Below are 25,501 nucleotides of genomic sequence, written 5' to 3' on the forward strand. Positions count from 1 at the left end.
ACTGAGCATTATAAAAACATACAGCAATAAGTTTATCCAATAATGCAGAGACCATACAGTGAAATGTCAGTAGAAACTGCCTCATTCTTCTATGAAATCAGGAAAACTCGCAGAAATTCAACCCCATAAATCTAACACCTGCAGCATTATATTACTGGATGAAAGACCCATGATGGAGATGGAGTGAGGAGGGATGGGAAATACACTTGCTCCCAGGAAGATGTTACCGCAGAACAGCAGGGCGGACAAAAGACTTCACAACAGCTGAGAGTGGGAAGTAAATATTTCTGAGATAGTCTGTTCTTAACTGGCACCAACTTTCTAGTTTTGAACATCATGAATTGTAATATATTGTGTACAGATCCCTACAAGGGACAGTATGTGTCTTGTGGCACTAACTTTCAATCATAAACATTCCCTTGTAAGAACCTCGATCTGATTTTGAATTGGTTCTGGCTTTGTAAGTTCAATTCTAGCATCTATCAAATAACATAAATAATTAAATGTGTGTTTCATCTTTCTTCCGGTGGCTATGTTGCCGCCAATTTCCATCACCATATTTCCTTTCCAACGCAAGGTGCTCCATTCCCACCACAAAATCATCGGGACGGGAACTTTTATTCAACTCCACAACGCGTGGAACCACAGTTGACCAGCGGTCTGCATGAATAGAAATACAGGTGGTAGTTAATTGACAAAATCAGTCAATACCCTGATGGCCACCTCCCCACCTCCTCCTCCACCACCACCACCACAGACTTTCACCTTACACGCTACTGAAGATAGATTTGTTCAACATTTCACAAATGCTGACCTCTGGGGTTACTTATGACTCACAAAAAAAAGCAACAGAAGTCCAAATTTTCCTGATTTTAATTCATCATAAAAAGTATGTCAGATTCCAGGAGTAGGATTTCTGAAGAAGGGTCTAGACCCGAAATGTCAGCTTTCCTGCTCCTCTGATGCTGCCTGGCCTGCTGTGTTCATCCAGCTCTACACCTTGTTATCTCAGATTCCAGGAGGTTGCTTTTTCATCTGATATTCATCAGAAATGTGTCGGTAAACAAATTACAGCCGGAAAAGTCAGTGATATGGTACCAGATCAGGGATCCCCTTCAGGTTAAGAGGTTTCAGTCTGAATTTGCAGTGCATGTGTGGTGCTCCTAATTAAGGCCAATTTTTCCAGAGGCATGGACACATTCAGGGGCTGGAGTGCACCGGGTGGAAACTGACATGCTCATTGGTGGCCAACCAACTTTGGAATTTCTTTAAAAAAAGCAAATTTACAATGGAGTGTCCTTATTAAGAGCTTGAGATATTAAAGGAACTATATAAATGTCCACAAGCTTTCTGCGTCTTTAAAATTTACATGAGCCAGGTACCATGCTTCATGCTGGAACTTGAGCAGAAAATCCGTACCTTTGTTATTATGCACAATTAAGTTATGAACAAAACATTATTCAGTAGTAAGATTGAGGTTTTCAAAGGCTTTCCATAAATTTGTTTTCCTTTTTCTTTTGTCTGTCCCTGGGAAATTATACCTTTGGCTTGAGCTCATGATGGGTTGGAAGTTAGAATGTACTGAAACCTGTCCAAAAATGAACACTCCATACTAAACTGACACATTCACAGACCCAAAGGACTTGTGTGGTGAATATACAAGATCCACTCTGAAACCATGGACATCTACAAATAATGAACTGGGACAGCTTTTGATTCACCAAACCTTTTCACAAGTTAACCATGGGAGGCAGCATGCTGCAAAGTCACTGTATCTGGAGTTTTCACTGGGTCAAGATCACTTCCCCTAGCAACTTGCTTCCTTCGTGCCCCTAAATTCGCGTGACGTTTGTGGTGAGTGAAAGGCAGCACGTTTTGTGAATGAGCTGGTTTTAATGGAATGGGGAGCACTTACCCAGAATGCACACATGTAGAGAAACCACCCTGTCTCCGGAAATGAATGCTTGTACTGCTCTGTCCTAGGGACTATGGATGCTGGAAAAATAACTCCCAATTCTACCAAAACTTTCCCATATCTAGGACAGTTGTTACCAGCACCTGAATCGCCTTTAATTCACAGGTTTCACTGCATTTTGTTATATCAATGGTTCTCTTGTAAGTAAAAATGCAATTGTAGCTCACCTCGCCGTAGCCGCCCAATGGTGTGAGAAAAACCAGCATCATATTGGTAAGTGTCACTCCTTCCTGGATCTTCATTAATAATTCCAACATTTTGGTTCCAATGAGACCAGTTGACCTCATCCACTCTGGAATATACACAGAGACAGCAATGTCATGGTTACTGTTGAGTGTAGGCAGTATTGGAAAATGGAAGAAAGAAATGTGATCATATAAAATTATCATAGCAACAAAGTGACCACCTAATCTGAAGCCAGTTTATGTACAAATCTTGATCAGTTGTTCAGTGTCTGATACCTCACACCTAGAGCTGAGTGGCTGCCCAATGCCATAATGTGTAGAAATCCAAGGGGCAGGATTCAACTTTTGGGGTTGGAATCTCACATTTGGGTTAAATGGGGGTTGAAACCTCAAACTGTGTAGGAGGCAGTCAAGCAGCAGTGGTTTTGGCCTATGGGAACAGTTAATTAATGATCAGAAGGTAGGTTTTCCATCCAATTAATGGCAGGCAGGATCTCTTCAAAATGGGTAAGAGCTGCCATTGCAGGTCGGGAACATAGAGGTGCTCTGTCTGTATATTTCACAATTTAAAAACAATCAGAGTGCCCCCTGGTGGCCACCTCCGGGGAGCTATGCAGTTGAAGGTGTGGGCTGACTGGAAATTTCCATAGGCCTCTCTCAATTGGCTACTAAAAAGCTTTAATTGGTTACCCACACTTATGGTCAGGTAGCCCTTTGGCCACCAATCCCAGCAGTGGTCAAATGGTGAACAAAGTCAATGGCTGGGAGCCTGAAATACCACCCTGACCTACCTCCATGCTCACTGTCCGTGCAAGACCTGCCCCCACCTCCCCAAAGCCCCACGACCACCCGACTTCCCCCGACTCCCAATAGCAGCTAAAACAATCTCTGTACAAAAAGAACCAGAGTCATACCTGTGGTATACGTGGCGTGCTGAAGAAAACATCACTTTATACATAATGATATTAGGGTGGAATGTTGCACTGTATGAACATTGTGTAAGATCCCGCAGTTCCCAACAAGTCACGTCCATTGTACCATTACTTTACAAGAAGTTTATAAGGAGCATTACTAGAATTGATTTAAAGTTCCATCCCACCTCTCAGGTTCAATCCAAGGCAATTATTTTAGCTCCCTTGGATCAACATTCAAATGTTCTCAAAGAGCACGACACGTGAAATTTACAACAGACTTCAGTTGGGGTTCTTGTGGTGCAGTGGTAGTGTCACTACCTCTGCATTAGGAAGCCTGGGTTCAAATCCTACCTGTTCTAGAGTTATGTAGTAACATCTCTGAACAGATCAATTAAAAATATCCACAATGGAAATCAGGGAAAAAAGAGGGTTGCATGTTCTAGCTGGAAACTGTTTAGCAGTTCTAACAAAGGATCTCAACTCAAAGCTTCAGTTGTTGCTGATATTTATTTTGCTGACACTGTGCCCCGTTTGGATAGTATGAGTCCTTTCTGGGATGCTGAGCTGGATTGTCAGTGGATGGTTGGAAGTGTCTTTCACCAGTCCTTTGGGTTTCATATTTATGGCAGCTTTTGCGAGGCAATTGTAACTGGGCCTTGCAATAAATCAGCCCCAGTGTGTCTGTACCAGTCACTTAAACTGTCCTGTGCATAGATAATCATTAAGTACAAGTTAAAAAAAAACATAAGTCTTATCTCTTTCTTACCTAAAACACCATCTCCGGTCAGGAGTACCATCAGAATTGATTCCCACAGTAACCATCTCTCCTGAACGAAATGCTTTTCTTAAAAACACTGGGAATGATCTTTCGATATCCAGGATAGTTGTAGCCCACTGATCATGACAAGAAACATTAGATATTATTTCAATGGTCACTTTTACACATTCTGCATCAATTGCACCGAATCTCGTACAGGAGACTGGACCCATGTATCAGAAATGTTGAGCGGCCAACTAGATCTCACAGTGCTGTCCAACCCCTGCACTACTTCCCCTTCCATGCACATTTAATTCCACACTTTCTCATGACTCTGTCTCCTTCTTTCTCCCTTTCCCCCTTTATTATATCTGGATAATGCACCTTCTGTTTTCTCACTTTCTCTTCACTTAAGGAAAACTTTGCGGACTGACAGCAAGAAAGCTACCGTGCAGCACATACAAACACACAAGTTAGGAGCAGGAATAGGCCACTCGGCCCCTCAAGCCTAACCTGGCAATCGATGAGATCATGGCTCATCTGATTATTCCACATTCCCACCTCCCCCCTCCCATGATAACCTGACATCACTATAAAAAGTCTATCTACTGCTATCCCAAATATTTTTCAAGGCATCTTTTTCAGGAAGCATTTCTATCCTCTGATACAAAAGTGTTTTCCTTATTTCTCTCATAAATGGTGACCCCCTTATTTTAAAACAGTGAGTCCTAGTTCTAGACTCTCCCACAGGAGGAACTGTCTTCTCTACAACCATTATGACCCTTATAGGGCCAGGAACGTTGTCTGATTGTTTAATTCAAACATTGTCTGATTGTTTAATTCAATCCCAATGGGAAGATCTGCTGTACTATACTGTCTGGAGCTTAGATATCTCACAGCTTTGAGGAAATAGCTGGAAGCAGCCATTATAGATTTCAAAAGATGGTTGCTTTTCACAAACCACAAAGCTTTTTAAGGATGTTACAAGCATGGCAGAAATGCAGTGGTTTTAATGTGTTTGGAAGAAAGACCTTCCAGAACTCAGGGATCTATAATATGGGACTACTGATATAAGACTGGATGCACTCAATTTAGAACAGTTTGGGAGAAATTTCTTCACACAGACTTAGGTGTCCAGAATTCACTCCAGCCTCTGTGGTGAAGGCAGGAACTGTATCAAATTTCAAGATCAGATTTGGGAAATGAATGAGAGAGAAAAGATGAATGGATATGGATACAGGTTGGATGGGTAAAAGCAAGTAGACCTATTTACTTATTAGGAGAGTAAATGCTGATAGAGATTGCTTCGGCCTGTTGAACCTTCCCTTTATGATTGTGAAATATTCAAAGCAAAGGATATAACTATGCTTGCAATCTCTGCACTGCTCAATCTTACCTGCAGTCTCCAGATTTGTTTGCTCTTCTTAGAAACCTGACCCACAGTTTCACCCATCAAAGCAATTAACATGTTCAGCAGGAGCACAAAGGTTAGGATAATGTAGGAGACCAGGAGGATGACAAACACAATGGGGTACTTGGCATTGTTGATAACATCGAGGTCACCCATGCCAATGGTGAGTCGGAAAAGCTCCAGGAGGAACTTGCTGAATGACAAGTTGTCTCTACAGATGGGATATGTCGAACTCGTACAGTTGGGAGAGTCAGATGTAATGTCGCAAGTTTGAAGTGTAATATCATCACTGGGACAAGTCATCAACAGTGAGACCAGAGCTGGAATGGAAATGGCAGACATCAGCATTAACATTTAAAAGCAGGTATGTACAAAACTAATCTGCGGTTCCATAAATTTATTTTAGAAACAAATTTAATGACATGTTTTCTGAAGAAAGATTTGTTTTCTTTCTTTAGGCTTCCTGTTCCATTATGCATATTAAACCAAAAAGACTGGATAGGTATCCAGCAAATGTCAGTGTAACTAGATTCTGCTGTGGAAGTTAATCCCAGGATAACTATCCCAAAAGCAATCCAATCTCAGCTCCTCCATAACCACCGCTCACAGAACAAGCTCAACATGAGGACTGATGAGTGCAAAAGCCACATGCTACCGCACCCCTCAACCTTACATGTTTATCATTTTATAACCCTTTTCCAAAGTTGGATAAAGTAATTGTGAAGTGAAAGGCAGGAAGCTAAAATGTTCCTTTAAGAGATTTGTGCTTTGTCTTAAAAAAATGTCTGACTGTGAGCAGCAGCTGAAGTTGCCAGTGCAGAGAGCCTCAAAAAATGAAACAAGTGTATCAAAAAAGCCTTACAGGTGGTAGGCAAAACAGCAGTCTTATTTTAATGTTGTGACAATGAGTTTGTATTTGGCCAATTAATTTAAAACCAAACTTAGCGATTCAAAACCAATTGAATTTAAATCTGATGGTGTTAACAACCTCATAAGAATTTGATTATGTAATTACAGGTATATAAGACGAGGGCATTTGGAAAATTGGAGAGAGCCAACTCCCAACTGAAAGGGACAACCATCCACCACCTGCCAGAGTTAGCATCATTCAGCTCTCAGAGAAAGCCCATCTAATTAATCAGAAGTACCACAGTATTTCAGCTCAAAGTTCTCACTAAAGAAATTGTAGAGATAAAACATCCCTGACAGCAGAATTAACGGAAGAAAGGTGTTTGGGAAGAGACCGGAGTCGACAGAATATTCCAGAAGTCAGTCCGTGCGAACTTGGAGAGATTAAGTTATAATTTATTGCTTCTTATTAATTGGGTTTATATTGGTGGGACTTGTCTTTGTTTAAACAGCATTCCAGTAGAATTTAGACCAGTTAGGGAGTAGTTAGTAGTCTAGGGAGGATGTATTTGATTTGTTAGTAATTCTGTTAATTTGTTCATTGTTACAGTTAAGCAAATAAATTGTTTCTAGTTATTTGTAAAGTGGAGATCAGGGATTTTCTTTCTTTGATCCATTCATTTAACAGGTTATGAGGGGAAAGGCGAGCTTTTCTGGGAGTTTTGGGGGTAATTATTAGAATGGAACCTCTAATACTATCAAAGCAGATTGGGGCTTGTGTTTTGGTGATTATCAGAGTGGTTTGACTATTCCCTGTCGTAACACACCCTTTATAACAAGCCCCCAAAAGTTACACCTTTGCCAGTATCCACCTCAAGATGGTTGCGTTTAAAACATTACAAACCTGATGTGAAGCCAATCATGAACAACACATAAACCAGAAGGAACCGGAAAAGATCTTTAACCAGGATCTGAAAAAAAAGGACAATTTTGTCAGACGATTTAAATGTGCAATGGGATCAAAAAGATGAAGTTACAAAGGAGTTGCACAGGTCTCCTGTGTGATATTCTGTAAATGTGGTTGCAGTTTCTGGAGCATACTAGAGGGGTCAGAGGAGCTACAATATCTTATAAGGCTGAAACAAGAGGTTTGCTCAAACAAGCACATTCCAAAGTCAAGATTGGAATCTTCTTTGTAAGTTTCTTCTGAAAGTGGATTTGATGAGCTCAGGTTTCAAGGTGACAAGTTGATTCTGTGCCAGGAGAACCAAGTACATATAAGCAAGTCAATCTCTTTATCCATCCCTTCTACAGACTCGCAAATTCACTATCACCTCTTCTTTCCCAAAGCCAAAGAGTTAATGATGTACCAGTGGATGATTGTTGTCTTCATCATCAGGTCCAGAAGGTCAAATTTGATTTTATGTCCAATGTACCAGCTACTGTTGCCAACTGTGCCCAGTCACATTCCTTGAGGACAATCTCATTCCTCCTAAGTGCCCTGTCCACATTACTGCTTAAAATTCCACTTTTATGTCTGTATAACTTTTTCTCCTGAATTGATATGACCATGTCTGGGTGATTAATCTTTAGTTCCTGGGAACTCCAAGACAATTCTAGAGAGTTGGCAACACACCTAGTAGCACTGGAAGCTGACAGATTAAGTGGCAATGTAAATGAGGTCACTCCCCAAAACATGTCTGGAGCTCCTGGTCAGCACTTCAGTTCCTCAATGTCCATTAACATGCTTGGGCTCTGGTCACAATGGTCCCAGCCCACAAGGATATCCAGAATTCACTCAGGCTCAATGCCCAGGAAATTATCATCCAGAATCCTGAAACTGCTAAAGATTTATCTGTCCTTAAATCTGAAGTGTCTATTCTGCTTAATTTTGCGACAGGCTGTGATAGTTCATGCTGAGTGTGTGCTTAAATAGTCATTTTATCATTTTCATAAATTGCCTCTTAATTAGTCTATCCATTAATTTTGGCAACATAAACAATAATCTCAGATTCAGGCCTGTTATGTTTACATTCCACACCCCCCCACCCAGCCCCACATGTCTATTTTGCTCTGATTCACATGATAAATGAAAAAAATGGGCATACTCTCCCTCCCTTCACTTGTTACAGTTGCACTATTTGAACAAGAATAAGGTAAAGTTACCACAGTCTCAGAGGACCACTCTCATTAGAGAGAGAGAGACGACTGGTGGTGAGTTTAACCTGAGGATCACTATGCCTCAGGCAAGGGGTGAGGTTGAGAAGGCAGGACCTTCATGGTAACCTCAGCCACTATGGGACTTGAACCCATGCTGTTGGCAGGACTGTATCACAAACCAGCCGTCCAGAGTAACATGCAAATCAATGGGCACATCAGGTAAGTGTTCAACGGTCTTCTTTTTCAAGTGATGTGGTTGCATCTTAACTGCCCTCTAAAATGGCCAAACAAGCCACTCAAACCAAGCCAAGTAGGGACAGGCAACAATATTTTCTGAAAGATAACTGCCCTTGAGAGGGCAAAGAAATGAGAAAGAATATTGATTTCAGGTATAAGGAATCTACAGTATGGGGAATACTTAAGGTACACAGGAACAGGACATGACCATTCAGCTTCTTGAGCCTGTTCCACCATTTAATTAGATCATATCTGTTTCATGTCTAAGCTCTATTTACTGTTAGGAGGTCTTGTGGCAGTGGATTCCTGGCTTTTGGACCTGAATCTCCACATTCAAATCCCACACCAGGTTTGTCCATTATATAGTCCAACAGGTTGATATTAAACCAAGGAATCTTTCCATTATCTCCCCACAGGGAAGAAGGTGTATGAGGAAAAGCTAAAACAAATGCTTCACTTACCAGCATTGTTTCCCTACCCATTTATACCCTTTGCTTAACCAAAGAACTATAAATCTCAGTGTTGACATGTCCACTTGACCCCCAGCAGCAACAGCAGTTCCGATGCAGGGGCAGGGTTCCAAATCCTCACTCTCCTTCCTGAAGTCATCCCTGACTGAAATTTTAAGCTTGTGATCCTTGTTCTGAACGTAGCCCAAGAAAATTGGGCTTATTCTCATTGAATAACAAAAGGAGGTTGCAAAGTAATGCCATGGAACCTCTTAAGGCTTTTGACAGGATAAAAAGGTAATAAATAAAAGGCGATGAGTAAGCTAGGGAATTATTTATTTTGCAAAGTATGTTCAAGAGAAAATTGGATGTCATTGTACAGAGCCACACAGGATTAGCTTGTCAACTCTCCTGGCCTCTTCTGTGAAAATGTGCATTTTCCAAAGTTTGTTCCATCGTTATACCCACCTTCTGTATCATAATGCTGTAGGTCCCTGTTAGCTTCAGGCCCCTGGTGAAGTACAGTGTGTTTATCCAGCCTAAGACCAGAGCAAACACCATTACAGCAAGATAGGACTCCTCACCAGCCAAGTACAGTCCCGCCGACACCAACACCAGGATGGAATAAATAAAACTGCAACACAGGAGCACCACAGGGGCTTGGTCAACAGAAGCATAAACAGACTGATAGATTATTAGCCCACAATCTCAGAATCACTGCCTCTTTGAGGGGTGAACTGAGAGGTAGAATCTCAGCTATGCTCCCATTTCTCTCGTTATGTATCCGAACGCTGCAGGAGGGTGCTTCAGCAAACATGTGACCTGCAACCCATCCCCAAGTCCTTACTTTTGAACCTGAACTCCAGTTCTAACATGTTGTCATGTCTTGTTTGAGTTTTGTAAGTTAATAGTATGAGGATTGTTGTTTAGAACTTGTAGCTCTATTTATGAGTTTAGAAGAATGAAAGATGACCTCTGAAACATATAAGATTCAGGGGACTTGATAGGGTAGATGTGGAAAAGTTGTTTCCCTTTGTGGGAAAGTCTAGGACCGGAGGACATAATCTCAGAATAATAGTTCACACATTTAAAACTGAGATGAGGAGGAATTTATTCTCAGAAGGTTGTGAATCTGTGGGTTGTTGAAGCTGTATTGTTAAATATATTCAAGGTTCAGAGAGAAATAAGCAAATTAAAGGTTGCAGTGAAAAGGCAGGAAAGTGGAGTAGAGGATTATTAGATCAGTCAAGGTCTCACTGAATGGCAGAGCAGACTCAATGAGCTGAATGGCTTACTTCTGCTCTTACATCTTGTGGTCTTCGGGATGAATTTCAAATTGGTTAATATTAAACTGATGACCTGTTAGTACCATAAAATTAAGATGAATTGTATTCTTGAAACTCCCAAGATGCCATGTTGCTCGCCAGTATTACCCAAGACCACAAAAGCTTGGGCACCCTTGCAATATTATGTCCATTCAAATTCTGTATCTCAATAATGTATCTCTTTATGTTATCACCTAGCAGCCTAAATTGTCCGTCTTAGGACTATATTCTTTACATGGATTTGCAGTGAGCAGAGACAGCAAACTACTCAAGTACTCACTTAACTGTGATCCCTCACTGGCTATTTTCTGGGCTGCCAGGCTGATTGATGTAAGAGGTAAATGAATACTGGAGGCTGCAACCAGCTGTTATCCAGAGACCAGCAGGGGGAGTTCTAAGGCAAGACTTGAATGCCAACTTTCCCACAAACATTGGTTACCACCCCCACCATGCTATCTCTCACCACCCAAACCCACCAATCACTCTCACCCACCATCTTCTGAGGCCTGAAGAAGTTAATATGTCTCAGACTTGTGTAACTCACTGATGGAGGCCCCCTAAAATGTCTCGTTGGGTACATGGCACAGTGCCACATGTCAGGGTGCTTCAAGTCTAGAATCCTCCCCCATTCAAGGAGGTTGTGAGAAACCTGGGCTTGTATCCTTTCCTGTATTGGTTCACAGGCCTGGGAACTTCATTAAAAGCTATTACATGCATGTGCCTTGATTCCCACATTTGTAAGCTTCCAATACTGAAAATACACAAAACCAGTCAAACTTGCAATCCAATGCTCATTTCTTGGTTCCACCAACCTCTTGTCCTCCCAGTAGCTAAGAGCATAAGACCATAAGAAATCACTGGAACTGGCCATTCAGCCATTTAAAACTGCTCAGATCATGACTTATCTTACACCTCAACTCCACTTTGCTGTTCTATCCTCATATCCCTTCATTCCCTGTCTGTCCAAGAAACTATAATTTCAATCTTGAATATACTCAGTATCTGAGCATCCAGATCTCTCTGCAATAGAGAATTCCAAAGATTCATAACCATACCCTCCGACACGAGTGACAATATTTCTCCTTATCTAAGTCCTAAATAGCTGGCCCATTAACCTGAGATAATTACCCCTACTCTAGACCCTCCTGCCAGGGGAACCAACCTTTCCTCAAGCACTCTGAGAATCCTCTTACCTCAGGGATCAATCTAGTGACTCTTCAGGGTACTATATCTGACGCAAGTATATCCTTCCTCAGTGAAAATTATACACAGGACTCTTATTGTGGTCTCACCGAAGTCCTATATGATTGTACCAGGTTTTCCTTACTCTTGCACTGCAAAGCCTGTGCTAGAAGGTATCCTGCACTACCTGTTCCATGTTTCACCCTTAAGAACAGCAGTCTAGAATAATATGTTCCTAATGGCTCTACATTAAGAATTTGAGATTTGTTCACTCAAAGAGTTAGAATTGAACAAGATGCAGGACATTGCTGCCTCTGTACAGGTTCGATCATTCATAAATTTTCCTTTTGTCATGAAGAAGTTGGTTTTAATGTGATCCAGCCAAGGTTGTTTACTTGTGGGCAGATTTGAAATGCCACAATGTTCTACTGGTATTTCCAATAGTTTGAATGAAAAGGAATTAATTGGAGGGCCAGTCACACTATAAACATCACATAATTACTTCGGAATGTTAGTGTGGTTGAATTTTAGGCTTTTGATTTACAGCACTAATAAACACTGTACAGGGCTATTCTGGAGAAAAGCAGTGTCCAATTGTGTATGTAGGTCACGGCCATAAGGAACATCATTCTCACTGTAAATGCAATTGACCATGAATGATACTCAGGCACAGGTAATAGGCTATTTTTAAGCAAAGTGAGCGCCTTATAACATGAATTGCGTGTTAACTTTTAAGGAATTAAGGAACATCTTACTAAAGCAGCTGGAAAGATCCATCAATAAACATGGAGTTCACTCCTGGACATTTCTTCAGGAACAAATCCTTCACCTGTGCAATGGAAGAAAAATTTTACTTGTTTTCATACATAATCATAGAAGTGTTACAGTGCAGAAGGTGGCCATTCAGCCTATCACATCAGCACTGGCTCTTCAAATGAACAGCATTGCCTGTGGCTAAATTTCTCTTTTGTCCCCTATAAAGTTGTATTTTGTTTCTATTTACATAATTGTCCAGTGTCCACTTGAATGCCTCAATTCAACCTGCTTCCACCACCCTTCCAGGTAGTGTATTCTATACCCTAACTGCTTGCTGAGTGAAAAAGAATGTTCTCATTTGTTCCTTTTGGGAATCACTTTAAACCTGTGCCATGTGGCTCTTGATCCTTTTACAAGTGGGAACAGTTTCTCCCTATCTACTCTATCCACCCTGGTCATAATTTTGAAAACCTATTAAATCTTAGCTAAGCAGAATTGTCCCAACATCTTCAATCTATCGACATAACTGGAGTTCCTCATTCCCTAGGAGGATTCTTGTAAATCACTTTTGCAATGTCTCCAATGCACTCACGTCCCTTCTATAGTGCAGCATCCACGACTACACACAAAACTCCAATACTAGCAGCATGTTAAAAACATTTTTTTTAATCTTTCTCTCCATTATGGAGGGTCCTTCAATACCAGTCATGAACTTTCCACCTTAACAATGCTGATGTGTGTATTTCTATGTGTGTCTCTGTGTGTGTCTACATATGCATGTGCATGGGTAATCTTTGGTGTCTTGGGAGGTTCTTGGCATTAGCTGGACATGTCAGCAACGTTCAGGAAGGGAGGATCCTGGAGGAATTAAATCCTTATCTCTCCTTTGAAACTTTGAACTGCCTCATTGATGCAATAGTTTTTACACACCACTGGTTCTATGTTTCAAAACAAATAAATGAACACATTTATGTTAAAACAAACAAAATATTCTTAAGCAAATATTGTGAGAAATGTCACATGCCCCCTTCTTTTTCTCCATCTTTACTTCATAACATTTAAAGTTATATATTTAGAATCAAATCATGAAGATACTATAGAAAAGTTGTGGTATATTTTTGAATGTATATTTTCAAAACTGTAAAAGAATTTCAGCCCCATGCACTGCCAGGAAGTAGCTCTATTTTTCCTGCTGCAGGGAAATTCCTGAGTTCACAGGAGCAGCCATCAAAACTCAATGACCCAAGAAGCAAGATCCCATGGTGAATCATGGGTCTTTACTGAGTTAGATCATCTCAGCTACAATATTGGCCATCATCTTTCATGCAATAGAAAGGGGCAGAATCAGTCCTAGATTCCTCCTCAAAAAACTCTAGCTGTAAAATACAAGCAAGTGAGTGGTGAGTTCCGCCTGGGCATCCATGCCCCAGTGTTGGCCCAGTCCGACTCAAAGGAAGGAGACAAGACCGAGGAATAAAATAATTGTGGTGTAGTGACAGGTTACATGTATCAGCTGCTGTACCAACAGAGGGTGAACTTTTCTCCTTTTTGTATTCAACTGAACAATATCAAGGTTTTTTGTGTTTGTTAGTAGGGCAAGATGCTGTTTTTCTTCAGTTCTGAGGAAGGACCATTCCACCTGAAATGTTAACTCTGATTTCTCTCCACAGATGCTGCCTGACCCACTGAGCTTTCCCAGCTATTTCTGGTTTTGTTTGTGTTCTCTTTCTTCCATTGTTTTCCTCATCTCTTCCCCATTTTCCCTTCGACATCACACACCATCCAAAGTTTTGAAAATGTACAGTCTCGACATATAACCTTCCCATTGCCACCCTGAAGACATTCACTGATGGGCAGGTGGGACAATCCTTCAGTGTAATTCGGCATTCAGTTTTCCCTACCCACCCGTTGGAAAGGCGTTGACTTTCACTCAGCACTCTCCACAATAGTGCCACATTGATGTTCCTTCTGGCCTACAGGACCTGCACAGGCACCCTGGAACACAGTTGCCACCATTACTCAAAACAGTGGACAATCAGATTTGTTAAAGCCTTCCTGGCGAAACCATAATGACAACATTGTTTGGAAGTACATGGTTAATGGCGATTAAGTCTAGTTTGTCTTTTCAACGGCACTGAATTCTTGACAAACTATTTTCCTCTACTTACGTTTGTGAAGAAAAAGAAGATGGCAGTGACAACAGTGATAATTTCTCCAGCCATTCGAAAGTAGTCGACTGTTGTATTGTACGGGTAAGGAGGCTGCAAGAGATTAGAAGGAGAGAATCCCTGATGAAACCACAGTGAGTGATCAAGCAGGGTTCAGAGCCTGAAACAGGAGCTGAGAGATAGTTAAAAAGAATGGTAATAGGTGAGCACTAGCTCCATTCCATTCATCTTCTCCCCTTTTTCTGGTGTCACCAGTCTGCCCATCAACCACAGCTAATGCAATGGCAATTGCAGCCTTAATCTGTGTGTGAAACCAGACCCAGCATCTGAGCCTAATTTTCCTGGGATGGCCCTCACTCTGATTACCTCTCTGCAGCAAACCCACAACCCCACCTCATCCCACTCGCTGTGGAAAGCCTCTTGTGGAGTGGCACATTTGAAACTGCTGTGATTGCTGCTGTAATGTGAAGGTAAAAAAGGGAGCAAGGACAGCTCTTCACACTGGAGATGCCAACACAAAGTATTTTTAACATTTAGTCTGACCCTTTATGAAAGCTGACACAATATTGTCCTCACATTACTTGTAAGTATGCACATTGGCTAGATACTACATCGCTCCCTCTATCAAATTTGCTAACTACATTAAGGCAAAGTTGCACAGGCAGCTATGAATAATTATTCAGAAAGTATGATTGCAGGGAATTGCAGTTCAGCTTACTGTGCTGTTAAGCTTGCTTTGTACTGACAGCTAAGTAGAAAAACCCAAGTTTGGCCTGGAGCACAGCATCAGCTCCTTAATGACAGAACCATAAGATCACAAGCTCAATTCACTACTCTGCTCACTTCCTGGTCTGGGTAGCAAGCAGACAGCTAAATGTTCACAGGATGCTGCAAACACCAATAAGTAAGAGGGGAACAACCAGATGGTGATATTCTGGGATCTTGTCCCTATTAGTGACAAGTCAGCCTGCAGATTGGAAGTAATCTGCTCAGCCCTGAATCCTCAAGTGCTGAGACTGGATTTAAGGTACAACCTAGATTCTCACAGCACCCGAGAGGACTATTCAGCCCATCATGCCTGTGTCAACTCTTTGAAGGAATACAAAATAGTTTCACTCCGGTGCTCTTTTCCAAAAGCACCGCAAATGTCTCCTTTTTCGATGCATGGCTGATTCTCTTTTGAATCTGCTTCCACTACTCTTTCAGACAGCACATGAATAGACTCACAGGGAGAGGATTACTGCAAGAAGACAGAGAACAGACAATTGTTCCCTCTAAGCCATCCAGTAACCAGAAAACTCCTGTCCACAAATTGGCCCTTCAAACTGTCATATGATGGTGCAAAAACAAATTAAAGGGCCCTCACACTTAAATGAATGGGCAGCTCAGTCCAGGAAAAATTAGAGGGCAAATTGGAACAGACAGGTCACTAATTGATAGACAGGCCCCAGCTCACACTTACTTTGCCTTCAGAAGGCCTGTAATAGGCAATGAGGGTAAATATGACCATGGCTGTAATATAGGAGATAACACTGAGGTAGAAGGATACAGCTGCAAACTTCTTCCACTTATCACGAAATAATTCATTAATCGGTTCCACAGCTAACATCTCATAACGATTCTGCAAAAGAAATTCAAAACAACAACAGCTTTCATTTATATAACATCTTCAGTGAGGTGAAACATCCCAAAGCATATAACAGCAGAAATGCCAAACACAATGTGGCAATGAATCACATCACCTCATATTGGGCCAGATAACGGTGTGGGTTTTAAGAAGCAGCTTAACAGAGGAAAGAAACTTAAAAGTGGAGAGGTTTAAGAAAGGAAATTTGAAGCTTATAGAAGTCTTCACCAATGAGCCTAGTTCCTGGAGAGAGGCAAACAGAAACAACAAATGTGATTCTCATCAAAATGACATCACATGGCAATAATAGATCAAATTATCATTATTAAATGATAGTACATTAAATGTGATTACCAACTATTCATTAAGAATTATGTCCTTTATACTGAGAAAGTTTATTCAGGCAACCATTTCTTGAACAATGCTTTACAATGCGTCCCCAGCTGTTGATTCGACCTCAGACTTGATTGGAGAACTAAATTCTCTAGAGTCCCACTTTACAGGAGATGACCTCTCATGTTTGACAAGGACTTTTCACCCAATCATTTTAAAATGGCAAAATTGGGAAACATTTCCAATGTCAGTACGCAGAGAGGAGTCTCACCTGCCAGAAGCACACTTCACAAATCAGGTCACACTGTTATATTAACTGCACACATTTTCCAGTCTACTTTGGCCAATTTGTGTGCAAAAAGGTGAGACACTGTCCCAGGAGCACAGTGGATTCATCCAGTGTCATTAAAGGAGCATTACTGGCAAGGGATGCAAATTAAATTGAGATATTACATTTAACAATGAATGAAACAAATTTCCCTGGTAATTTCTTAGTTATGATTTCCTTTTTTACAAATCTGTAATTTAGTTATGAGTTTTCAGAGCCAGTTTGCTAAAGCCTCTTTCTGTTAATCTTCAATTCCTCCCCATACTGTTGAAGACTCCAGTAGAACCTATATTAGCAGTGAGCTGGAGTAAGCGGGATCCCCCAGTTGGGGGTCAAGAACTAAGAGTGACAGTTTCAGAACATGCAAACAACATCGAACACTTAGCTGAGAAATAATAACTTCACTCAGGGGAACAGAAATCTCAGGAATTCTCTACCCTGGAGAACTCTGTGATTTCACTCAAAGAACAAAGAAAATTACAGCACAGGAACAGGCCCTTTGGCCCTCCGAGCCTCTGCTGATCCAGATCCTCTATCTAAACCTGTCACCTATTTTCCAAGGGTCTGTATCCCTCTGCTCCCTGCCCATTCATGTATCTGTCTAGATACATCTTAAATGATGCTATCGTGCCCGCCTCTACCACCTCCGCTGGCAATGCGTTCCAGGCACCCACCACCCTCTGCGTAAAGAACTTTCCACGCATATCTCCCTTAAACTTTTCCCCTCTCACCTTGAAATCGTGACCCCTAGTAATTGAGTCCCCCACTCTGGGAAAAAGCTTCTTGCTATTCACCCTGTCTATACCTCTCACGATTTTGTAGACCTCAATCAGGTCCCCCCCTCAACCTCCGTCTTTCTAATGTAAATAATCCTAATCTACTCAACCTCTCTTCATAGCTAGTGCCCTCCATACCAGGCAACATCCTGGTGAACCTCCCCTGCACCCTCTCCAAAGCATCCACATCCTTTTGGTAATGTGGTGACCAGAACTGTATGCAGTATTCCAAATGTGGTCGAACCAAAGTCCTATACAACTGTAACATGACCTGCCAACTCTTGTACTCAATACCCCGTCCAATGAATGAAAGCATGCTGTATGCCTTCTTGACCACTCTATCCACCTACGTTGCCACCTTCAGGGTACAATGGACCTGAACACCCAGATCTCTCTGTGCATCAATTTTCCCCAGGGCTTTTCCATTTACCACATAGTTCGCTCTTGAATTGGATCTTCCAAAATGCATCACCTCGCATTTGCCTGGATTGAACTCCATCTGCCATTTCTCCACCCAACTCTCCAATCTCTCTATATTCTGCTGCATTCTCCGACAGTCCCCTTCACTATCTGCTCCTTCACCAATCTTACTGTCATCTGCAAACTTGCTAATCAGACCATCTATACCTTCCTCCAGATCATTTATGTATATCACAAAGAACAATGGTCCCAACACAGATCCCTGTGGAACACCACTGGTCACAGTTCTCCATTTTGAGAAACTCCCTTCCACTACAACTCTCTGTCTCCTGTTGCCCAGCCAATTCTCTATCCATCTAGCTAGTGCACCCTGGACCCCATGCGACTTCACTTTCTCCATCAGTCTACCATGGGGAACCTTATCAAACGCCTTACTGAAGTCCATGTATATGACATCCACAGCCCTTCCCTCATCTATCAACTTTGTCACTTCCTCAAAGAATTCTATCAAGTTGGTAAGACATGACCTTCCCTGCACAAAACCATGCTGCCTATCACTAATAAGCCCATTTTCTTCCAAATGTAAATAGATCCTATCCCTCAGTATCTTCTCCAGCAGCTTCCCCATCACTGACGTCAGGCTCACCAGTCTATAATTACCTGGATTATCCTTGCTACCCTTATTAAACAAGGGGACAACATTAGCAATTCTCCAGTCCCCCGGGAACTCACCTGTGCTCAAGGATGCTGCAAAGATATCTGTTAAGGGCCCAGCTATTTCCTCTCTTGCGTCCCTCAGTAACCTGGAATAGATCCCATCCGGACCTGGGGATTTGTCCACCCTAATGCCTTTTAGAATACCCAACATTTCCCCCCTCCTTATGCTGACTTGACCTACAGTAATCAAACATCTATCCCTAACCTCAACATGCGTCATGTCCCTCTCCTCAGTGAATACCGATGCAAAGTACTCACTAAGAATCTCACTCATTTTCTCTGACTCATTGGGTTTATTTAACATAGAGGTTAATAGGTTTTTCGATGCTCAGGAATTAAGGGACATGGAAATACTTCAGGAAACTGGGGTTGAGGGAAAATATCAGCAATGATCTAACTGAATAATGGAACAGGCTTAATCAGTCAAATGGCCTAATAGTGGTCCTGGATGGGTTAAAAACTGATAGGCAGGAGGTAGGAGGCTGGTTTATATAAAACAGGAGAAATGTACAGGATGCATCTGAGGATACTGAAGGAATTAAGCATGTAAATTCTGGAGCTATTGGACTAAATTGTCCCACGCTCCATAAATACAGGGGGCAGTGCTAGGCTACTGGAGATCTACAAATGTTACACCGTCGTTCAAAAAAGCATGTGAAGAGAAACCCAACAGCCGGTCAATATACCTTTGGTACTGGGAAAGCTTTTACAAATGATAATCCAGGAAAGAGATTACCAGTGATTTGGACAACTGTAAATAAATTACAGAAAGCCAGCTTGGACCTGTTAAAGGTAAATCATGTTGAACTAATTTAGTTAAATTGTTTTGCTGAGGTGAAGGACAAAGTTGATAAGGATGCTGCAGTTGATGCGATGTACATGGACTTCCAAAGTTTCACGTCACAGGCTTGCCAACAAAGTTGAAACACTTAGCTTCAAAGGGAAGAAACAGAGAGACCCTGGCAATGTACGGACACAAATTGTTGGACACAGAAGTGGTGGGGCAGGTTAAGAAAGTGTCTAGCAAGTAACTGATGCCCTCCCCTGTACTGAACTTGATGGCAGGATGTGGGAACTTAACTGATGGTGGGGTAATAGGTGGGGGAGACTGCCACCTCCCTTTTAAAGTGGTGGGGAGGTCCTACTCTGGCATCAATTGAGGATCTTAAGCAGACAATTAATACTTACTTAAAAGTCTTTTCCCACCCTCAGTGGCATTAAGCCAGCAGCAGGAGAGGGGCTTGGCAAGAAAGGAAGAAAACAGCAGCCCCACTGAGAGCCAGTCCCCACATTTCTCACAAGATCGCACTCAATACCTCCAAATCTGGGCATCACACTTTAGGACAGATGTGGAGGCTTTAAAGAGTGTTCAGAGAAGACTTAGGAGAATTCTTCCATGGATGTGAGGGTGGATCAATGGTCTAGTGATATTATCGCTAGACTATTAATCCAGAGACTCAGGTAACGTTCTGGGGACCTGGGTTTGAATCCCACAGTGTAAGGTGGTGGAATTTGAATTCAATAGTAATCTCAAGATAAGAGTCTAATGATAACCATGAAACCAATGCCGATTGTCAGGGGGAGAAACAACCATCTGGTTCACTAATGTCCTTTGGGGAAGGAAATATGCCAACCTTATCTGGTCTGTCCTACATGTGACTCCAGACCCATAGCAATGTGGTTGCATCTTAACTGCCCTCGAGCAACTAGGGATGGGCAATAAATGCTGGCTTAGCTAGTGACACCTTCATCCTGTAAATGAATATATAAAAAATGTGGGAGTTTTGTTACGCAGATCAATTGGAGAAGTTGGCGCATGTTGTCTTTAGAGAAGATTGAGAAGAGATTGATAAAGTTGTTCAAAATTGTGAGGGTCTTGACAGTGAGGATCAAAAGAAACTAGTCCTGTCAGTTGAAAGGTTGAGATTGAGAGGATACAGATTTAAGATGAATGATAAAATGCAGATTAGATAAGTAGAACTTGCAGAGAGCTAGCACAGACATGATGAGCCAAATACTCTCCTTCTATCTGTACCATTCTGATTTCTCATATTGAGATCTCCCTGTCACTATGTAGCCAAGGAAACATATTGCCACAGGGAAAGAAGCAGCTGCACCATTTCCTTTCATGTTGGGGCTTCTGACCCAAGGCAAGGAATGTTGGAGCCACAGAATGTGATGGCTGGAAACAGTGAGGCAAGTCCAGCAAGTGCTCTACCAGTGACTGAACTGACACAAAAACAAACAAGCCAAGAGACCTATTCCACAGCACACGTGAGGCAATAAAACACCACAATCAAAAATCCTGCTTTATTACCAATTTTTGTTTGTTTCCTTAGAGAACAGAACATTGTTCCAAGTTTTAGCTTCAGTTTTAGCATAAAACAATCCCTTGTTGGGGAGATCCTTTAAAAAAAGACTTGCATCTTCACAACATTTTTGTAGCTTCAGGATAGTCAAAAGCATTTTAAAGCCAAAGAAGAACTTTTGAAAACCAATTTTTGCTCAGTATGCTCTCGTAATCTTCACAATCACAATGTTCAGATAATATTTTTAGTGATATTGATTGAGGGATAAATTATGGCCAGGAAAACTCCCTTGATCTTCCTTACACGCACCTAAGAGGCTAATGTCTCACCTCAATGCTGGCATCATCAGAGGACAGCGAAGTTCTAACCTGTCCTGACAGTAAAACGTCTGAGAGTGATACATTTTAGACGATCCAGTTGGTATTACAATGCATTAACTATGGACTGTTTACATGCAAGGCAAACAGAAACTGCAGCACGTCCTACAAACATCACTGTGTCAAAGCCTCCCTGTCTATAATTTTTAGGTTTCCATGAGCTCAGTCAGTGAGGACCTGAGCCCTAGCGATCAGAATGGTTCCAGGTTTGTTTCAAATGCTGAATTAGCTGTTTTCTGCCATGTACCAATTGAAACCAAACAACTGACACCTCCTTTAGATGGGTGAAAACGCGGCATGGATTCCGATCTCATTTGCAGTGATTTCCTTATCGGAGAGCTCAATAACTGGGGAGCATCAATTGAAAATAATTGGCAGAATGATTAGAGAAGTGTTGAGGACAGGTTTTCGCATCCAGAAGGTGGAAATGATCTTGAACTCTCTGTCTGAAAGGTTGGTGGAGGCAGAAACCCTCATCATATTGAAAAATATTTCGATATGGAATTAAAGAACTGGGATATGGACCAAGAACTGGAAAATGGGATTAGGCCGGATAGCTCCGAAAATGATGAGCCATACAGCCGCATTCTTTGCCATAAATGTTAATGAAGCTATGAATGTTGGTGAAGATTTGTATGTGTGTCTCTGTGTGAATGTTGGGTGAGAAGGTGCTTTTGTTTTGTGTAAAGTCTCCACAGCAAAATAGCTCACTTGTGAAGGCTCACATGTGAACAATGGCCAGTTTTTTCCAGGTGATATTGGAAGAGGATGAACTGAACAGAACCCAATGAGAAACCAACACCTAGAAGAGAGAAGGAAGGAAATTGGCTCAACTACCTCTATCTTTCCATTGTAGACCAGGATCTCCAGCAACGACACCTCCTCTCCACATGTGTCTATCGCTGAGAGATCATAAAGTGAGGAGTACACTGGTCCATAGGCCCAGTCCCGAAATTTGCGAGAAAGGTGACGCGCACTTTCATCCTTTATCTCCCTCCTGATAATGTGCTGAAAAACCTGTCAAAAATAAGAGGCCAGGTCATTAAATATTATAGAGTTAAAACAATTAGATATAAAAGTCCAAAAGGTTTGGGAATGTTTGTGTTATCTCAAATCAAATGTTTCATTCTGTGTATCCTAAAGCATTGAACAATCAAATTCATATTGTCAAAATGCCATCACTGTTAAAAATGTAACAAGTGCAACAACATGTGCTTTTAGCGTTGTCTACTTGGACTTCAGCAAGGCTATTGATTGGGTCCCACATGGGACACTGATGCAAAGGTCAAAAATAGAAATTGCTGGAAAAGCTCAGCAGGTCTGGCAGCATCTATGGAGAGAAATCAGAGTTAAATTTTCAGGTCCAGTGACCTTTCCTCAGAACTGATAGCAAAGGTCCACGGGATTGAAGAAAACTTAGCAAATTGGATCTAGAATTGGCTGAGTAGCAGGAAGCAGAAGGTAATGGTCAAGGGATGTTTTCCCACTTGACACAGGTTTTCAGTAGGATCTCACAGGGATCATGTTGGAGCCCCTGCTGATTGTGGTTTATATAAATGATTTAGACTTGAATGTAGGAGGGCTGATCAGTAAGTTTACGGATGATACTAAAGTTGATGGGGCAGTAAGTAGTGAGGAGGATAGCCTTGGACTACAAGAGGATATAGATGGGCTGATCAAATGGGATGCGCTAATCAGTGGCAAAAGGAATTCAATCCGGAAAGCGTGAGATGATGCACTTAGGCAGGGCAAACAAGGCAAGGGAATACATGATGGAGAGTAGGACCCTGGGAAGCACCGAGGATCAGAGAGACCTTGGCGTGGATGTCCACCGGTTCCTTAAACTATCACTATGGATAAAGTGTGCATGTGGTATATTTATCTTTATTAGTCGAGGCATACAGTTTAAAAGCAGGGAGATTATGCTGGAACTGTATAAAATGTTGATAGGCTACAGCTTGAGTATTGTGTGCAGTTCTGGAATCCACAGTATAGGAGGGATGTGATAGCACTGGAGAGGGTGCAGAGGAGATTGACCAGGATGTCACATGGGCTAGACAGTTTAAGTTAAAAAAAGGAATTGGACAGACTGGAATTGATTTCCTTAGAGAACAGGAGATTGAGAGGAGATATAATGAGCAGTATAAAATTATGAGGGGAATATAAAGGGTAGACAAGAAGGAACATTTCCCCTTAAAGGGATCAATGACCAGGGGTTACAGATTTAAGCTAAGTAGCAGAAAGCTTAGAGTAGATGTGAAAAAAATCTTTCTCAGCCAGAGGGTGGTGGGAATCTGGAACTCACTGCCTGTAAGTGTGGTAGTGGCAAAAACCCTCATAAAATTGATGAAGTATTTTTATGTGTACTTATGCCGAGGCCTACAAGACTGTGGGCCAAGTACTGGAAAATGGGATTAGCATAGTTAGGTGGTTGTTTTTGACCAGCACAGACATGACAAGCCAAAGAGCCTTTTTCTGTGTTGTAGACTTCTACGACCCTATTACCAATTTGTGCACAGCAAGCTCCCACAAGCAGCAGCAATGTGACACTCTCACTCCTGAGCCACAGTTGGTACCTACATCTGAAGCTTTGAAGTGAAGCAGCTGAATCGATTTCTGTTTATCCAACCAAATAAATGGGAGGGTCAGGCCATAATTATAGTTATGGCTGGCTGCACATTGTGCTGTAACCATAAAGAACACCCTCATCACTACCACCAACACCAACACAGCATGGACAATATGCAAAATCCAAACCCCCAACTTCCCTTTTATTTAGATCATACAGACCGATTGACTCTTTTCTGTCCATTACCGGCAGCCCAGCATAAACTATTCTCTTCCTCTTGCTATTTTCAGAAAGATACTTAAGGAAATGTCACTCATATACAAGATGACCTTAAACAACTGACTTAAGAAAGATCTATCCATTTACCCCAATCTTGCCAAGTTTTGCTGCCATCTTGAGTGGTGACAGCCCGTCATTGTTTAAGATGGCCTCCAGGCTGCAGTCTGGGTACATCTTGGCACATTTGATGAGGAACAAGTCGTACATTTTAGTCAAAAACTTGGTATTCTCCCTGGTGTTATCTGCAATGGCGACCAAAGCATGGAGCACTGTGTTTCCCCGTGAATCTTGTCTCCGCAGATCCGCAATTTTATCTGGATTTTCAGTGAGGTAGTTAACGATGTCTGGCTGGTTTGTGCAGGCAGCTAGAGAGAGAGGTAATTCACCTGGAGAGATATAGAGCGTGAACAATTAACAGTGTCGAAAAATACAGAAATAACCCATTCATTTGTGGGACAAGAGGGACAGGTAGATTTTTCACAGGGTCTGCTGATTTTTATTGAGGGATTGAATGATTTTGAGAAGGGTTGTATAAGCTTTTGGGAGCAGCTGATAAAGTTCTAGACTGTTTAATAACTTTTTGGGGAGAATTTGAGGAGTTCTCAAGGGAGATTCTGATCATTTTCAGGAGTCCTGATGACCTTACAGTGGTACATCAAAGACTTTTCCATTTTGACCAATCCCAGACTCCTAGGCCAGATCCATCATGGATTAAGTGCCAGAGCAAAGTTCACATCAGTCTCCCCAATCAGAAGCCCATTCTCAGAGCCTCTGCTGAGGAGGATCAACTATCAGTGGATGCAGCTGGAAAGTTACATGTGAAGTGAATGTTAGGAACTGAAAATCTATGGATAACTTTTCATACCGTATCACACCTGTACCAGCACTGACTCCACCAGTTCTTTTAACATGAGTAGTGAGCGTTCTGTGTTTGCATGTGGCAGGTGCAAGGGTCATGCTGGGTGCCTCTAAAGTCCGTACGTATCCTGAATCTCCCACCCACTATCGGGGGGTTTGTCCATGTCCCCATTCCCAAACATGTTCTGCTTTTCCACTCTCTCCCCATGTAAAAAAACTGGCATTACAGTTCACTTCCTTTGGTTTGGTACCTGTCGGTAGTTCCTACACAGTCATTTGGCTATGATATGAGAAGACAGCTTGTGACCATTTTACTGCCAGTCAGTGTTCATCCTTGTAGAACAGTTAGTATTATATAAAATTCATACAGTGGAATCTACATATTAGACCCTCATTTCCCCACTCACAGCCTTGCCAAAATGAAGGCAGTCAGGGACCTTGATGGGTAAAGATTAGAATCAAAAGAATTTAGGATTTGAGAAAAATCAAGTTAATAACATTCCAGCTGAGCTTTAATATACACATTATTCAATGATAATT

General features: G+C 41.7%; 1 protein-coding gene across 1 annotated transcript; it reads right to left on the reverse strand.

The window, feature by feature from the left end:
• Positions 1 to 499: 499 nt before the first annotated feature.
• On the reverse strand, positions 500 to 24,489 carry trpv4 (transient receptor potential cation channel, subfamily V, member 4; the record flags this gene model as incomplete). Its single annotated transcript, XM_048621426.1, has 11 exons — positions 500 to 660; positions 2,143 to 2,267; positions 3,841 to 3,968; positions 5,228 to 5,562; positions 6,996 to 7,062; positions 9,406 to 9,571; positions 12,200 to 12,273; positions 14,369 to 14,461; positions 15,831 to 15,989; positions 22,093 to 22,272; positions 24,191 to 24,489. Coding segments are annotated over 11 exons (1,787 nt in total), but the record flags the coding sequence as incomplete, so codon positions are not given.
• Positions 24,490 to 25,501: the final 1,012 nt, after the last annotated feature.

Source organism: Rhincodon typus, unplaced genomic scaffold (assembly GCF_021869965.1).
Source record: "Rhincodon typus isolate 14 unplaced genomic scaffold, sRhiTyp1.1 hic_rhity00000652, whole genome shotgun sequence".
Taxonomy (NCBI): domain Eukaryota; kingdom Metazoa; phylum Chordata; class Chondrichthyes; order Orectolobiformes; family Rhincodontidae; genus Rhincodon; species Rhincodon typus.